General features: G+C 42.2%; 3 protein-coding genes across 5 annotated transcripts; all 3 read right to left on the minus strand.

Annotated features, from left to right (window-relative positions):
• Positions 1-177: 177 nt before the first annotated feature.
• On the minus strand, positions 178-6,302 carry gja3 (gap junction protein, alpha 3). 3 transcript variants are annotated; one of them, XR_011037656.1, is made up of 4 exons: positions 5,884-6,302; positions 5,323-5,384; positions 2,202-3,846; positions 178-352 (listed from the first exon to the last, which is right to left on the minus strand). XR_011037656.1 is itself a non-coding variant. In XM_068328458.1 (3 exons), exon 3 carries the CDS (start codon positions 3,809-3,811, stop codon positions 2,402-2,404), a length of 1,410 nt encoding a protein of 469 aa, XP_068184559.1. In that variant the 5' UTR covers positions 3,812-3,846; positions 5,323-5,384; positions 5,884-6,302; the 3' UTR covers positions 178-2,401. The 3 variants fall into 3 exon arrangements, 2 of the variants coding, with proteins under 2 accessions (XP_068184559.1, XP_068184560.1); XM_068328458.1 differs by having other exon boundaries at positions 178-3,846; XM_068328459.1 differs by lacking the exons at positions 5,323-5,384; positions 5,884-6,302 and adding an exon at positions 4,394-4,497 and having other exon boundaries at positions 178-3,846.
• A 1,318-nt stretch (positions 6,303-7,620) lies between these two features.
• On the minus strand, positions 7,621-10,555 carry LOC137604910 (gap junction beta-2 protein-like). The gene is made up of 2 exons (XM_068329150.1): positions 10,420-10,555; positions 7,621-9,716 (listed from the first exon to the last, which is right to left on the minus strand). The coding sequence occupies exon 2, from the start codon at positions 9,697-9,699 to the stop codon at positions 8,935-8,937; it is 765 nt and encodes a 254-aa protein (XP_068185251.1). The 5' UTR covers positions 9,700-9,716; positions 10,420-10,555; the 3' UTR covers positions 7,621-8,934.
• Positions 10,556-13,995: 3,440 nt separating this feature from the next.
• On the minus strand, positions 13,996-17,467 carry LOC137604821 (gap junction beta-2 protein-like). The gene is made up of 2 exons (XM_068328952.1): positions 17,347-17,467; positions 13,996-16,383 (listed from the first exon to the last, which is right to left on the minus strand). Exon 2 carries the CDS (start codon positions 16,351-16,353, stop codon positions 15,562-15,564), a length of 792 nt encoding a protein of 263 aa, XP_068185053.1. The 5' UTR covers positions 16,354-16,383; positions 17,347-17,467; the 3' UTR covers positions 13,996-15,561.
• Between the last annotated feature and the right edge of the window lie 363 nt (positions 17,468-17,830).

A 17,830-nucleotide genomic window follows, 5' to 3' on the forward strand; every position in this document is an offset into this window, starting at 1 on the left:
ACTTAAAAACTTTTGAATTATAAATAAGGAAAATTCGACAAGAGAACCAATATAGCAATACTGTATACTAGTAGTAGTTTTAAGGCCCCGCCCACAAAAAACGAGGCGTTCAAAGCTTGCGCTAAACGATGAAAGCCATCAAGCATGAATGCAAGACCAACAAATATGGTACAAAAATTTATTTAGTAACAGTTTTGTAAACATTTGAGGTAAATGAACATTTACATCAACTTGTTCTTACAAAAGAATCATTCATACACAAGGCACTTCTCTTGTTTAAGACAGCGTTGAAAATAGGCTGCTGCTTTGAATCCTGGGAGTTGTTTCCTCCTCCAGAGAAATCAATTATGCTCTGCATGAACAGTAAGAGGAGAGAGAGTCACGAAGGCTTGGAAAACAACAACAAAAACAACAACAAAAACCTGTCAGGTGTTTGTTTGCAGGGTTAGGGAAGGGCCAGCTACCCAGCTAACAGTGGAGTCGTCTGATTTGAGGGCGAAACCAGAGACTCGACCAATGAGAACACAGAAAAATACCCAAACTCTCTCTCTCTTGTTGTTGTTTTTTAAAATCTTCTAACTCATCCTTATCTTAGTTTTCCATTAACAACACTTTCTTTTTTTCTTAATACTGCCTTTTCTATGAAGAGCCACTGCATTATATTTTTAAGACATTTCTTCCTTTGAGGATGGAGGAGTGCCGCCCCCTTCCTCTCTCTGTCTCTCTCTCTCTCTCTCTCTCTTTCTCTCTCTATTTCTACCAATATTAACTTTGCAGAACAGCAATTTTCTTTCCTAAATGTGCAAATCTTTATCAACTACCAAGATGTAAACTTTAGGGATCAAAAACAAATGTGGATAACAAAGATTTTTTTTGTCCTTTTGAACAAGAAACTGGGAAAGGTTGCTTATATTTTTGGAGTTGTGTGTTGTAAGCGAATGAAGATGCAATTTAGAGTACCGTCATTTAAATAAACCTCCATAGAATGAAAATAACAGCTGCTGCCACACAACCCTTATTCCAGTGTGTGAGCCTGTGCATAACTGCAAGAAAACGTGCTCTTTTAGAATATTTCTGCACAATTTGGAGCTTAATTTGTTCCATGCAGCACACAGATTATTAAATGACTGTATTTACATGATAATCTTGTGGATTAAGGCTGTTAAAAGTGAAACAAACTGAGAGTGAGTGCCTGGATTGTGAACCAAACAGCACAGAAACACAACAGAGACACTGGACTGCGGTCTTCTAAAGATCATCATCACGACTGCAGTCAATTAGTCTGGTTTTAAATCGCAGCCAAACTGACTTCTACAAGTATGCAATTTATGCGTTGAATTCAATTCAGTTAAAAAAATAGCACTTTTCAGAATAAAACCAATGAAGTAGAACAAGAACAAGAACAAGAAATGTGTAATGGGGAAAAAATAATTGATCTTCAGGTGCGTTGTTTGGTTTGAGTTGTTTTGGCAAGAATATCCAAATTTGGAAACTGCAGTTTCTAGTCTATCCATGGAGATTTTGGGGTTTGTTCATCTGACCGAACATAAACTTATTCTTTAGACCATTTCTTTTTCCTCGTGCAGTTAGCGCAGAGCGACTTTCAGACATCACAGAGGCAAGCAAGCGTAAAAGATTCTGCTCTGGTTCTTTTTCTTGTATTCTAAGCATGGAAGCAACATTCTGATCTCTAGGTCAAAGACGAGTCTGTCTGTGCAAGAAGCGCTGCAAGGAATCATGGGTAAGACGAAGCTACCTTAACTTTGCCAATGCAAATTTTCCCGTGAATCGGTGAGTTGCAGGGCAAAACGAGTTTCATGCACAACGACATGGAACACCACATATCGAATACTGTACTGTCGATAAAATGGTGGTTGTCACGACACAAAGCTAACACCTACGCCACCGACTCAACTGGTAAAGCAAATAAAAATGATAAACGAGATAAACCAAATGTCAAATAACCAATCTTTTCCGTTTGGGTGATCAGTCTGAGAACCGCCACAAAATCTTCACCCAAAACCAAACAAGGTGGTGAAGTGAGTCCATTTTGACGCAAACCCATCAAGTCTCCACCCACTACTGAGGGGTGGGGGTGGGGTGGGGGGGTCCAACGTTACAGAGCTGCATGATCACATTTGTGTGCATAAATTAAGACAATCTAAAAACACAAACTCTCCATCAACTCTTCCGCAACTCACCGATTGCACTAAATCAACATCCTGCTGATCACCGCAATTCACGTCAGCTACATGCGCTCTGTTATCACGCCGCTTCCTGCTTCTCGTCGCCATGGATACGATCTTTTTGTTAGTTTTCAGTGAATTTCCTTCACTGTATTGTGGGGTGAGCGGGGTGTCGGTTATGGAAGGTTTTGGGGACATAAAATCTCTTTGGAGCTTCAGACAGCCAGGTCGCTCGGCCGGGTCTTGACGCTGCTGCTCTTGCTGGCCCGACTGAGCCGTCGTGGATCTTCACCGGCCACCACCGGGGGCTGGTGCATCTCCACTGTGGTGGTGGTGGTGGTGGTGGTGGTGATGCGGCCTTCATCCTGCTCATCCTTCTCCTCCACCCAGCTGCCAGCGTTGGAGGCAGGACCGCTCGTGCTGCTGATGTTGCCGTTGCTGGTCAGGCTGCGGCTGGGAGGAAGAGGACCAGCGTCTGCGGGCAGCTGCTGCTGCACGTTGTTGATGCTGGCGGAGGAAGAGGAGGATGGAGAAGGAGAGGTGACCTTCATCTCCCGAGTCTGCTGCTCGGTGGCCAAGTTGGCCCAGTTCTGCTGCGTGGCCAGCCTGTGGTTGTTGTTGTTGCTGATGTAGTAGTGGGAGGAAGGGGAGGGCTGGCGGAAGGGACGATCCTGCTGGAGCTCGGCCATCTTGAACTCTGCCGGCGGGGGCACGGCCGCCGGACCCATCGGTGGAAGGAACGCTCCGCTGCCCGCCGTCACATCTGTGTAGTTGGGGGGGTAACTAAGCCTGGATGGGGCAGTTCTGGAGGCCGAGGCCGAACACTCAGGCTCTGCGATGTCGACGCGGTGCAGCGGCTTGTGGTCGGGGGCAAACTCGTTGATCATGCCCTGTTTGAGTTTCTTCCATCCAAGATGATAGATCTCTAATAAATTCAGCAAAAGAGACACGCAAGCCACCACAAGCATAAATATAATAAAAATAGTCTTTTCAGTCGGCCTCGATATGAAGCAGTCCACGGTGTTGGGGCAGGGCCAACGTGCACACTTATACAGGGGCCTCAGCTGGAAGCCATAGAGGAAGTACTGGCCCAAAATGAATCCCACTTCAAACAGGGTCTTGAAAATAATGTTAAACACATAGGTGCGCAGCAAAGCGCCTCTGATGCGGATTTTGCCGTGCTCGTCCCTGATTGGCGGCTTCTCTTTCTTACCGCCTCCTCCTCCAGCATCTCCACCGTTTCTGTAAAGGAGTTCTTTCTCCTCTTGGAACCTGTTAGCTTTCCGCATTTCCTCCTCCTTCTCTTTCCGCTTCTCCTCCATGCGGACGATGTGCAGCACGTGGCCCAGATAAATGAGCGTCGGCGTGGACACGAAGATGATCTGCAGCACCCAGAAGCGGATGTGCGAGATGGGGAAGGCCTCGTCGTAGCAGACGTTCTCGCAACCGGGCTGCTGGGTGTTGCAGGTGAAGTCCGACTGCTCGTCGCCCCACACCTCTTCGGCCGCGGCCCCCAGCACCAGGATCCTGAAGATGAAGAGAACAGTCAGCCACACTTTGCCGATGACCGTCGAGTGCTCCTGAGCGTTCTCCAACAGCCGCCCCAGAAAGCTCCAGTCGCCCATACTTCAAGACTTCTAGCCTATGGGGAGAGTACAGGCTGGAGTGGACAAAGACAGGAACAGAAAGAGGACAGAAAGGGTGTCAGCAGAGGTCAAAAGACTGCTGAATGTAGTCAAAGCACTTGCAGTCAGTCTGGACATTTGTCATTCAAACAGTGGACATACAAACAGGAAGTCCTTCAGTTTATCTGAATTGTCTTGACGGACTCGTTCCACACGAACAGACAGATTTAGACGCCCAACCTAAGCTTTTCACCTCGACGACTTCACACACATTATCTGAAGGTGTGTGTGTCAGATCTGTGAACACGCCTCCGCTCGCTTCTAACATACGTGACTTATTTATGCGGCTAATTTGCTAAAAGAATGTGTCTAAATGTGTGTGAGGCAACTTCACGAATGTACAAGCCAATATCCCATCGATACACGCAGGCAGGAAGTTTAGTGGTTAAGAAGGACGTAGATATAAAGCTCTACATCCCCTGACGAAGAGATGGACACCACCCTCATGGACACTCATGCATTCATAGAAACGGAGAGTAGAACATTGGCTGAAGATGATGAGCGCAGCGCCGTTCTCTTTACCCTCAGAGAAAACTTTACCCTCCGTTTGCTTTACCCTCCGCTTGTTAGCATCTCGTTTACTGTACAGGCCACCTGTTTGACCCAACCCGGCTCCCACTGTCTCTCTCCCTCTCGCCCTCTCTCTCTCTATGTCAGGCCTGCCTCTCTCGCCCCGCTCGCTCCACTGCCCAGCAGGCATGTGCTGAGATCAACATTATAATGTTCAAAAACAGCATTTAGCAGAGATGGGGCTCTGGTGTGGCCAATTCACACACACAAGCGCACACACACACACACACACACACACACACACACACACACACACACACACACACACACACACACACACACAAATACCACCATACACACATTCACGCCACCCTCCCTTCCTCTCCCTCTGTCGACTGTAAGAATTTCCATTACGGAAAAAAATGTGTAATTACAATAATAAATAAGAATAAAACAATGGAAGAGCGAGAATAATTTTTGTGATACTTAAAAGTGAAACGAACGCATTCCGAACCATTTAAATCCTCTTTTCTATTTTTCTCTTTTAATTTTTTATTTGATGTTTGAATTCATTTAGACAAGAGTAATGTTTTCGAGGGGTTTAAAGTTGTGTCATCCAACAAACAGCCAAACCCTAAATATGTTCAATAAACATTAAAGGAACAGAAAAATATGTTTCTTACATTTTAAAACTCGTAAAATAGTCAAAACAACTAGTTAACAATAGTTTTTCACACTAAATCTGGGTCTGTCATGTAAATAATCCTTCATAAAAAACTTTTCTGAAGCTGAATAAATTATTTATGTCTTATCTTTTCCAACCTCAGATGGGGAATAAATGTATTTAGAGCCAAGCAGTGGCTTCTTCAGAACTTTTAGACAACCTCACGTCCAGACAAACAACAAATGAAACACATACTCGGAACAGAGAGGACACTTACTAAAATTTTCTTGTGTTAAAGGTAATAACTCCATCGACCAGGGTTCACAATGTGCATGACACCTGAAAGAGAAAACAACTTACTGAGGTAGGAATACGGTTAAGGTCTGTTTGACATCACCTGCATCAGGACTGGAGCAACAATTCTAGTTGGAAACTAGAAACTGAACATAGTTTAAAAAAGTCTAATTTATTTTTCCAGTTAGAGACAGCCTAAAATTTGAAATTTAAATATTCAGCTCTAACTTTTGGGGACACTGCAGGGAGTCGAGTTACTGATTTCACATTGTTTTGACTCAGTAGTGATAAAGTTTGCATTGGTGACACTTGTGTCACTTTTACAGGTATTTGTGGTATTTCTGTCGGCTGGTAACAGACAGAGCCAGGTTCAAATACAAAGCCATTCCTGACAGGATGACAATACAGAGAGTGCCAGAGTCCCCTTTACGCGCCGCGGGCTTTTGTGCGGCTTTTGTCTCCTGTAGTCAAACCGAAGCAACTCCGACTTAATTACAACCATTAAATACATAGAAAAGGTCACGTCGAATTGTTGCCGCCATACCTTTAGACTGGAGATCCCATAGTTAATTACGAGAACCAATTTCGATTGCCATCATAGGTTCCATCGTTTGAGTGCGTTGAAAAGACAGTGCAGCGACCGCCCTCCGCGTCTCTGGGGTCTCGAACCCGCAACTTGTCGCCTCCCTGACAGCCCAACCAACACTTTTTGAAAAGCTGACTCTTAAACTCGCTGGTGCACGATCTTCTCCAAGCGCGCCGCCGGTTCCACCGTCAGTCCGGGGCCCGTTACGCGCAGCCAAGAAGTTTTCCTTTTGTTGTTAGTTTGTGGGGGAGGCTTGAGCTCGGAGATGAGGCTCGGTTCGACGGAGCTGCCTCACGTTTCCAGCCATGTCTGGACTGTCACATTGTGTGACCATGCATGAGTGAATCCACAGAGTCATCAGCCTGTCCGGAGTCACACCACGCCCCTGCCCACTACCCTAAAACCCCGTCCGAGGTATGCGTAAAAAGTTGCCAAAAATGTGCCAAAACCTTTACCGAAATGAGAAAAAATTTAAACATGACTTGAAACTCTCCAAAACATCATCATTCCACAAAATCATAACCTCGTCTGGACAGTTTTCATCCTATTAAAGCCTCAAATAATGTATAAAAAATGTGTATGAAGAGCAACAAAAATTTTGTGTGTGTTTTTTTTGTCTCTGAGCAGGACATAATTTTAACATCCGGAAAAGGAATTCAAGAAAGAACATCCTCCAAAATCAGGGGATTATTTATGAAACAGTCAACAATAATAATGCAACACAATTTTAAAGGTGTAAAAATACAGAATAACCAAAAACATAAGAAGAAAAGATGATGTTTCATCTGAAACCAAAAATTATCAAGAGAAGGAAAGGAAGGAATAAATAAAATAAAATGACAGTGTTTCATTAAAAAAAAAAAGATTTATTGACTCAGAGAGCAAAAAAAAAATCCAAGGATTAAAGTGTGAGTGTAATAAAAAAATCTTCTTAGGTACCAAACACGACCACAAACATTTACTCTCTGATTATTCATGTGCTGTTTGAGGTTGAAGGCAGATAAATTATGACACAAAATGTCGCTTAAAGGGACAGTAAACTCATTTTAAAGTGATATATATTCTGTTTATCATTCTGAAAAAATGAAGAAAAATATAAATTCTTGATATTTGGTGTCATCCCTGTGGTCAGGAAACCGCGCAGATAACCATTATATTTTTGGTGTAAATCGCGTCTAGAATCGCATTTTTTTTCTTATGGCTGCTCAGCTGTTTGGCCCCAGTGACGTATGACGCCCACGTGACCACTGAATGCGGAAGCTGCTGCGGCGCAGATTTTAAGCCTTTTTTGACCAAAGGATGATGCTACACATATGAAATGTATTTTTTTCTTCTATTTTTCGTAATGATGAATAACATATATGTCACTTAAAATTAGCTTTACTGTCAGGGCAGCCATTGGAGCACAATACGATCACTAAAGTGATAAACCCGGTAAAGCCATGGTTACCTGTGAGGTGAATGGGACTCGAACACAAACAGAAGAACCTATCTTCCTTCAGAATAACTTCTGGAAATCTTGGAAGGAAATGGAGAGCAAGGAAAAACAGGATAAAAATGACCAACGATCCGAGAATCTGCCAATGAGCACCCAGATGATTTCCAATGAGATATGAAGGTAAGATCATTTTGATATTATCATATTATTTATTTTGAATTCGTTTAGTGGATAATTGTTTCATGTCTGGAGCTACGGCACAATTTATTTATTAATTTATTTTACCAGATTATCATGCGATTATGGCACTTGCGAAAAGTAAACAATATCAAAAGTGATAGACAGGTCATTTTACTGAGAAGATCTGTGAAACTGAAATAAAACATACAAAAACAGCATGTCAGGCCCTGTTGCGTCACTTCCGCTGTCGTGGTGCCGGTCCGTAACATGTTTTTCCAAGTTCTCATTGATCTTAAAAAAAAAATAAAAATGCCACCAAGAGTTTTTTTTAATCATATACTTCAAATACAGACCGGGTTAATTTTGACTTTACTGTCCCTTAAAGGAAAATATCCGTTTCATAAAGGCTGATATCAGCATTTTTGGCTGTTAGAGGAAATAAGAGGTCAAAGGTCATCTCTGTGCCCACAGACAAAAAATATTAGTTATTGAATATTCATCAAGGGCAAATGACTCTTATTTATTTTTTATTTGCTTCACAGTAAAAACATTTCCGCCTGATAAAAACAAGCGTTTCACTTCGAGTTGTAGCTCCACAGCCTGAGCGAGGAACACAAATGATGTAACCTCAGAATCACCACAACCCCACTGTCTGTTTATATAATAGGTTTTCTGGTGGCTAATCTAATTCTGCTATTCCTGGATGACAGCAGAGAATAGTTTCTCACATTAAGGAGGTGAGCAGTGATTAGCAAGATGTTTAAATGAAGGTCTGCTGAAAGCTGATACAGCCAGCTGGGCTGTGAACACACCGCCACCCATCCAAATAACACGGGGGTGGGGTGGGGGGGTCTGGACAGCCCCTGGATGGCCTGAACTTTAACCACATATAAATCAGTCTGATTGTAATAATGCATTCATACATGCAGATCAATCAAAGTCCAACATATTTAGTATCTTTAATTGTATTTTTAGTGTTTCTAATTTCTTATTTTGTTTCTGCCTTCTTCATGCAAAATTAAATGCAAAGCAAATCACACTTTGCATTTTGGATGCTACCTGTTGGTTTCCAGCGCTGGTTGTTTCAACAACAAGAACATCTAGCACTGTATAAATGTATATTTTTATTTTTTAATAAAACCCGGCTGGCATTTTTAATATGAAACACATGCAACAACTTAAAGTCAGTCTTTTGTCCTTCATTTCTAATTTGGACTGGACTTGCTTTTCCTTCCTCCAGTGAGCCACTAGATGTCAGGCTGGACTCATTCTCCTCCGGACCAAAACATGACCTCACAATTTTCAACATTTTCGAGCAACCTCAGTCTGAGAACCTGTAATGATATAGATGTCATAAAGGTGCAAATTCTGGAGGTTTTGTGAAGTTGGATTCATACGATCTTGTTGCTGGTGGAATCAGGGGAAGATAAGAGTTTCACTTTCCCCTTGTTCAGGCCATCCACCATGACCTCTCTGCTCCTGTAGTTGTGCCTTATCAGCGCTTTGACAATGAGGTAAAACAACTCGGCGATGTTCAACACCATGCAGAGCACCGACGACGACACCATGAAGATGGTGAAGATAGTCTTCTCCGTGGGCCTGGAGATGAAGCAGTCCACCATATTGGGGCAAGGCCACTGCTCACACTTCACCAGCCGGGGCATCTGGAAGCCGTTGTAGACGTGGTACAGAGCGTACATGAAGCCGCCCTCGAACAGGAGCCGGAAGAACAAGCTGCAGGTGTAGGTCCACCACAGGGGCCCTGTGATTGATAGACGCTTCCTCTTCAGGGCCTCCAGATCGTTCTTGGTGGTTTTCTCCGTGCCGTTGGAGGCCAAAACGATCTTCTTATTCTCACGTTTCCTGTAGGCCACGTGCATGGCCACCAGCAGGGCAGGAGTGGACACGAAGATGAGCTGCAGGCACCACAGGCGGATGTGTGACACAGGGAAGAAGTGGTCGTAGCAGACGTTCTTGCATCCGGGCTGCTGCGTGTTGCACGTGAAGCGTGACTGCTCGTCGCCCCAGACAGTTTCTGCCGCCAGCACCAGGATGGTGATGCGGAAGATGAAGAGGACGGAAAGCCAAATCTTCCCCAGGCTGGTGGAGTGTTTGTTGACTCCACCCAGCAAGGCGTAAAAGGCTCCCCAACTCATAGTTTAGGTCAGTTAACCTGGAGTTGACAGGAAGTCAGCAGGGGTTAACAGCTTGGATAAACTCTGAGATGTCTGAGTAACAGAGTCACATTTCAAAATGACAAGATAATACTTTTTTTCTTATTATTTTGTTCTTTCACTGCTCACAGTAAATAAGTCTTTCACATATCAGTCGTTTTAATTAGTAGCCCAGGAGACAGTGTTTGATATGCAAAAATCTTTCAAGAATAAAAGTGCCACATATTCCCCATGCGTCAAAAATACGTGGTTTCCGCTTGACGTTGCGTCAATTTTCTCAAAATGGTAATGAAAAAGGAAGAACATAGAAGGAAACATCTTGAATATTCAATCGTTTAACGTCGATTTCGTTAAAAACAACAAGAATAAACAAGAAAAGGATTCGAACTGACGACGATCTGCTTCGCGCTCACGGTGCGCACTTTGGTCCGTCGGAGCGGGAGGACGCATGGATGAACGCCTGGTGCGTTCTTCACAACGGCTGATACCAAATAAAGTGTAAAATTTTTACTCTTACGTCACATGTACAGTGGTCCACTCGCTGATTAGACGTCTGACGTCATCACGACTGTTAAGATAAAAAGTACTTGTTTGTATTGTTTTTATCATCCCTATAGAGCGACACTTGGGAATTAAATTATCGCACCAAGAATTCACCAATTCAGAATTGGTTGTAAAATTTATCCAGAATAAATCAACAACCTGCCATGTAGGACGTATGAACGATTCCGTTCTTCTTCGCAGTGTCTCAGCTCCTCGGTCCGGTGATGAAGTCAAACTCACCTGTGAACACCGGCGGAAGGTGTCTCGGAGGTGTGACCAGCCAGACAAGACAGACCAGAATGAATTCGAACAGCTACCGGCATGCACCTTGCTCAGATGTTTGGGTAAGGAATTTATTTTGAAGTGCGTAAAAGCAGCCATCTTAAGGGTCAGCTGCGTGATTTTAGTTTGGTAAAGGTGTAACTGACTAGAAGTACAATACCTACTAGTAAGTTATTTGTGTTTTTCTTTGTTCTGGTGATATTGGTGACATTTGTGATGGCCGCCGTGGCCTGAAATCAGCAAATCAGTCGGAACTAAAGAGGAGAGCAGAGATGTGACAACAATAAACAACAGAAAGACAAAAGCCCTCATGACATGTTTCCACTCAGAGTTCCTGACAGTCCAGGAACTGAAGTGGAACAAGTCACTGCTGAGTGTTTCATCAATTAGTTTTACTGCAGGCAACAGAGGCCACCCCAGTTCTCCTCAAGACACACACCATTTCACAGTTTTTTTTTAAATATAAATGTGTGTGTATGTCTGCATGGGTTCTCTCTGGGTTATTCCAGCTTCGTCCCACCTCCAAGAATAAGCAATTTTAGGTGAATTGATGAGTCGAAACTGATCATAGGTGTGTGTGGTTATTTGTTTTTCATGTGGCCCCACCATGCGCTCGCGACACATCTGGGTGAACCCCGCCTCTCGACTGTAGCCAGCTGAGAGACACTTTAGCAACATATGTGACGCACAACATAGAAAAGCCTAAAGAAAGAAAATGGAGGGATTAAGTTAGATTCCTGGTCCTAATCAAGAGAGGTGTTGACTTTGGTCTCGTTCAGCCTGGCCCGGCCCCTGAGGAGATAGTCCGTCCTCTCCATCCTGGGTTTTGGGAATCAGCCCGTACACATCCTGTGGTCAGTCGTCAAGGAAGGAAGAAGACGGGAGGTGATGCCTCCTTGTCTAACCTGAGCGACCTGGACTAAGTTCAGCAATGTACCACTGGGCTGGGTTCAGATAGCTTGCGCTCAATCAGGCATTCAGAGTGTGTTCTGGAATGGAAAAGGAATGGAATGATTAGATATGTCCCTCAAAAAATATCCACTTCCTGCTGTTCTTATTGTAAATGCTAATGTCAGAATGTTTGACAGTTACAGGAAGCAAGATGTCAAAGGTCACTTCTGAGCCACATACAAAGCAAAAAATTAGTTTTTTAATACAGACAATGCATTAATTTTTTTGACTTTGTAATCAAAACTTATTTACAGTACGTCATGTTTTCACCTCATAGAAGAGCTTTATTATAAATCCCTACTTCATGTTTCTATAATAAGGATAATTTGGATAAATAGTAAGGATTTTTAAAAATTATATAATATGGATAATTTGTGGCTAATGTAAGCCAGCTGTTCCTGGATGGAAGGAGGAGAAAAACGTTTTCTCTTTTAGTCAGCTACACCTCTACCAAACACATTCTTGGTAACTCATGTAAAAAAAATAAAAATCACTTCATTGTCAAACGCATTCAGTTCCAATTAAAGATCCTAATTTGATCAAACAACAAAAAATATTTCAAACTATTAAACCACTGTGATTTTCATGTTAGCAGTGCAACCCTACTCTGCTACACTCGTTAATATTTATTAACACAAAAATACACACAAAATTGAAATAATGTCATTTAACTAGATTTCAAATTGGACTTCATGCTACAGTCACTTGATTCAAAGCAGTAGGATCATAAATACCCATTTGCTCGTGTCGGGCGCTGTAAAACAATCGCCAGCACCTGTAAACTACACAAAAGGCGCTTTGACCTTTTTTTTATCCTTCATTTTTAATTATTACGTCACTCGTTCCTTCCTCAGGGTTGCCCCTGTGAGCCACTAGTTCATCAATGTATTGCTGGCTTGTTTCAGGTAGCTTGCGCTCAATCAGGCATTCAGATCTACAATTTCCTTGACATTTGTCAAAGTGTGTTCTAAAAATATTTCTTGCTCAAGCACACACTTTTATGAAACGTCATGCATGCTTTGTTGGGTGTTCAACATCGCATGCTTGTTCCTGGAAAATTCAGGCTGTTGCGGTGGCAGTTCTCCAGAGCTGCTTGAAAGTGGTTCAATTACTTTAATGAGCATTGTTGATGGCAGGAACAGTTTGTCACTGTATGTCATCTGGAAAATTTCCAGATGTTTAACTTAGTCTTAAGCCTTTGGCAAGCTTGAAGATTCTCCAACTTTCTTAGTTTTCTAAAACCAAACAGGTTGGCTTTATAAATCTTATATTTTAGAGCAGTGGTTCTTAACCTCGGTTCGATCGAACCCTAGGGGTTCGGTGAGTCGGTCTCACGGGTTCGGCGGAGACAGAGGTCAAGACAAAACAACCGACACATCGTGTCAGTTGTTTTTTGCCGAACATACACGAATCATACACGTACGTTTGACACATTGTGTCAATTCGTGATGACACGCCCCCCTTAGTCATCACTGGCTGCAGGTGATCACGCTACATCGATTAGCCTACCTGTGCTACAGGGGATTTTGCGCACTCAGTAGTCGATTTATGCCTGTCATGATGGTAGGACATCTGATTGCTTTCTTAATATTTGAATTCATAGTAACTATGTTGAGCAAAAAAAGAAAGTGGAATATGTGCAACGTGAATTTACATGTACTGTATAACGGAACGTGATGGGAGTCAGCGTTCTGCAGGATTTGCAATGTCAGGTTGAGCAACTCTGGTCTCGCACTGGCAAAAATAAAGGAACACTTCCTTAAGCTGCGTGGAAAACAAAAGAAACAGACTTTGCTGTGAAAATTACATAAGAGTAGCACTTGCTTAGTTGTAGCCACGCATATCTGAAATGGTTTCTCAATTACAACAGCAGAAGTCACACTGATTTGTAGGTAGGTAATTTTATGTGAGTTCATGCACTGTCTAGGTTTTGTTCTTTGAAAAAGGTGACATGAATGCACAATTCATTAAATACACCAGTAAAACATATACTTATGTCTTAAATTTGAAGAAAAAACCCCATTTTTTTTACTAAAGAAGGGTTAGGCGAGTGAGCATATGAAACCTTCAGGGTTTGGTACCTCCAGCAAGGTTACGAACCACTGTTTTAGAGTAAATTAAATTATAAAATTATAAATTATTAAAAGACGTAATTTTTAAATCAACCAAAAGACATGCGTACTTCACCTGTGTATAAGTAATTAAATACAGTTTTGTATATTATAAAGTCCACTAGTGATGCGTCCAGAGTATCCTCTGCCTCTCGCCTGAAGTCCTGGGATAGGCTCTAGATACCCCTGTGACCCGCACAGCGGATCAATGGATGGATGATAAAGTATGAGGACGCTTAGCTTGATTCTGTAAGCTTCCAATAACACGCAAGATGGGCAACAACAAAATAATGGAGCAAAAGATTTTAAAAAATAAATGAGTAGTTATAAAAACATTCTTCCTTACCAAAAAGGCAGTGGAAGCAAACATTCTGCCAACAACATAATCAATCAAAATGCTTTATTTTTTCAGATTTATTCAAACTGTCAAGGATCAGATTTCAAGAATTAAAGTGCGCGTGTAATAAAATTGTCATAGGTACAAAACAAAATCACAAACATTGCATGTCTTAATTTCTTGTTTAGAAAACGGTCTGTTCATTGGTGTACCCTTTCCTGGTGAAAGCAAATAGTAAAATATAGATTGTAAAACTAATCTAGAAAAAAAGGAGTGGAATGATCAGATATGTCCCTTTACAAAAATATCCACTTCCTGCTGTTCTTATTGTAAATGCTGACATAACAATGTTTGACAGGTACAGGAAGATGTCAAAGGTCACTTCTGAGCAACAAAAGAAGCAAAATTACTTATTTTCATTTCTGACAATGCATTCATTTTGTTGACTTTTTGATCAAAACTTACATCATGTTTCACTTCATAGAAGACTTTTATTATAAATCCCTACTTTATATAACAGGGATAATTTATGGCTAATGTAAGCCAGCTGTTCCTGGATGGAAGGAGGAGAAAAACACTTTCACTTGAATAACAGACATAAGTCCAAATAACACAGGGGTAAGACTGGGCTGAGCAGGACCCTTCTGGGTGTCTGAAATTTAGCCCGATAGTAAATCACATCATCTCTAAAAAACAAAAAGCAACACATTTTTGTCTTTTGATAAAATTGCTAAAAGGTGCAAATATAGAGTCATATATTCATTACTTCATACCCACGAATCTCTCCAAACCTGACAGATTTCTTCAAATGCATTTTTTTAACTTGAAATCAAAATTCTGTGTGTCTAAATTAATTCCGCATCATTTTTGCATCTTGATCTTAATCATGCGGTTTTAATTCACAGCAGGCGTTTCATAATCACGGAAAATGATCTGTTTGGTAGGTTTCTGAAGAATAAAAACATCTTGCACAGTCCAAATGTATATTTTTTCATTTGTGAAAATACAAAACACATTCTTGGTAACTCACGTAAAAAAAAAAAAAAAAAAAAATCACTTCATTTTCAAACGCATTCGGTTCAAGTAAAATATTCTAATTAGATCAAACAACAAAAATCATTCAATCTCTTAAACAACTGTGGTTTTCATGTTAACAGTAACAATATTTACGAACACAAAAAACACACTCACAAAATTGAAATAATGTCATTTAACTACTTTTCAAATTGGACTTCATGCTACAGTCGCTTGATTCAAAGCAGCAGGATCATAAAAACTCGTCTGCTCACATCACGCGCTGTAAAACAATCAAATGTCAGCTCTTGTAAACTACACAAAGGCATTTTGACCTTTTTTTTATCCTTCATTTTTAATTTTTACATCACTCATTTCTTCCTAATGGCCCCTGTGAGCCACTAGATGTCAGACTGGACTTATTCTCTTGTCCAAAGCTTGACCTCACATTTTTCAACACATTCCAGCAACTTCAACCTATGAAGATGCTAACAATCGATCCACAGATGCTGCACAAACATTCTACCTTCACAAATTTAGGTGCAATTTAATGAAGTTCTGTGAGGTTGGGTTCATAGTTTCTGCTTGCATTCTTCCAACCATCCTTCAGCAGATGGTCTTGTTGCTGGTGGAATCGGCTGAGGACAGCAGCATCTCGTTCTTCTTGTTCTCATCATGCATGATGTCCGTGCTGGTGTAATTGGGTCTCCGTTTTTTGGACCTGTTCATGAGTCTCATCAGCGCTTTGACAATGAGGTAAAACAACTCGGCGATGTTCAACACCATGCAGATCGCCGACGACGACACCATGAAGATGGTGAAGACGGTCTTCTCCGTGGGCCTGGAGATGAAGCAGTCCACCTTGTTGGGGCAAGGCCACTGCTCACACTTCACCAGCCGGGGCATCTGGAAGCCGTCGTAGACATAGTACAGAGCGTACATGAAGCCGCCCTCGAACAGGAGCCGGAAGAACAAGCTGCAGGTGTAGGTCCACCACAGGGGCCCTGTGATGGGAAGGCGCTTCTTCTTCAGGGTCTCCAGGTCGTTCTTGGTGGTGTTCTCTGTGCCGTTGGAGGCTAGCATGATCCTCTTATCCCCACGTTTCCTGTAGGCCACGTGCATGGCCACCAGCAGGGCGGGGGTAGACACAAAGATGAGCTGCAGGCACCACAGGCGGATGTGTGACACAGGGAAGAAGTGGTCGTAGCAGACGTTCTTGCATCCGGGCTGCTGCGTGTTGCAGGTGAAGTCCGACTGCTCGTCCCCCCAGACCCGCTCGGCAGCCAGGACCAGGATGGTGATGCGGAAGATGAAGAGGACGGAAAGCCAGATCTTCCCCAGGCTGGTGGAGTGTTTGTTGACTCCACCCAGCTGGGCGTAGAGTGCCCCCCAACTCATGGTGGCAAAGAGCCTAGAAGGGCAGATAACCTGGAGACGACAGGAAGTCAGCAGAGGGTTAACAGCTAGGTACAATTCAATTAGTATTTTATTTATTTTTAAATAATAATAATAATAATATGGTCTGAAACCAAAGCCTGCTACAGAGGATCAGATCCAGAATGGATGTGGAACAGCAAACCCACACCAATAAAGCCTCGTTTCTACACTCTGGGTAAAGGAAGGGACGCTGAGCAGACGGTCAAACTTCCACTCCCACGCGTGACCGGTTTACCTGTGGAATCATCAAACCAGGTGTTTTTCAACATTCCTCAAATATCCCAGTCTGTGTTTTTTCAGTCTCAAACTGTTGAGCTGAACACCGAAAACGTGCGCAAATCGTCCTGAGAGGGTTTAGAACCAATTTATATTTAAACGAGTTGTAATTTTTTTTTTTTAATCATCAATTCAGCGTCCCAATATTTTTGGAACTCAAGTCGTGTTCCCTAAAATGTGCTTGAAGACAAACACAATAATTACACAAGACGGAAAAGTCGTAACAGCACAGGCGCGATATATCCATTATTATTATTATCTTGTTTTTCAGTGGTTTGAATTAACCAAATTAATTCCTTATTATCTTGAAACGCTTTCACTTTTCCCTTCAATTTCTTTTCTTTTTTTTAAAAATTCCGCCGCATTTCAGTTCCAACTGCTTTTAATGGTTTATACCGGAAGACCAGGTGGAGTGTTAAACGATTATTGATTATTCTTTAATCGATTTAACTGAATTTGTGAGTTGAATCAACAAAAATCCACCCCAGACTGACACAATATTTGCCCTCAGTCGCGCTAAATTGTGGGATCCCGCACCGAACGACCGTCTGACCTCATCACCTCTCTTAATATCAATGCTTTACGCGGTGGTTTGAATTCTTTTTGTCCTGCAGCTTCACTGACGCATCAGGTGAGGGCTCCTAAAGTCGCTCCAGCAGTAGAACACCAAGAATTCACCTGTCAGGGGATTCGAACCAAAAACGCTGTCACCAATCTGCCATGAAGGAAGAAGAAATTAATCCGTTCTTGTCCAGGGAGCTGAAGATCTGCCTCTGTTCGGCTGTCGGTCCGACTCGTCTGCTGCGTGAACACCTGCGCGTCCCGTCCACGAAACGCTTTATGGACCGGAAAGGGCGGTGGGCGGGGCCAGCATCAGGGGCGGGGCCAAGCAGGCGCTTCTATCTGTGCGTCAGAGATACAATAGAAGTCTAATTCTAAGTGTGTGTTGAATTAAAAGTCATGTGTGATTTTAAAGTATTTTTAAAGGTGAGCCCCTCCATCATCTTTAGAGGAAAACCTAATTCATTGATTTGTTGAAAAATCTAAATAATAAAAGGCACAAGTATCACTATACAATATATATATATATATATATATATATATATATATATGTCCTTATATGTTTATAAAGTCTGGTACGGATAGAATAATAATATCTAAC

Source organism: Antennarius striatus, chromosome 12 (assembly GCF_040054535.1).
Source record: "Antennarius striatus isolate MH-2024 chromosome 12, ASM4005453v1, whole genome shotgun sequence".
NCBI classification, from domain to species: Eukaryota; Metazoa; Chordata; class Actinopteri; order Lophiiformes; family Antennariidae; genus Antennarius; species Antennarius striatus.

Coding starts and splice junctions, on each gene's coding strand:
- gja3 (XM_068328458.1), bottom strand. CDS start 3,811: ATGGGCGACTGGAGCTTTCTGGGGCGGCTGTTGGAGAACGCTCAGGAG.
- LOC137604910 (XM_068329150.1), bottom strand. CDS start 9,699: ATGAGTTGGGGAGCCTTTTACGCCTTGCTGGGTGGAGTCAACAAACAC.
- LOC137604821 (XM_068328952.1), bottom strand. CDS start 16,353: ATGAGTTGGGGGGCACTCTACGCCCAGCTGGGTGGAGTCAACAAACAC.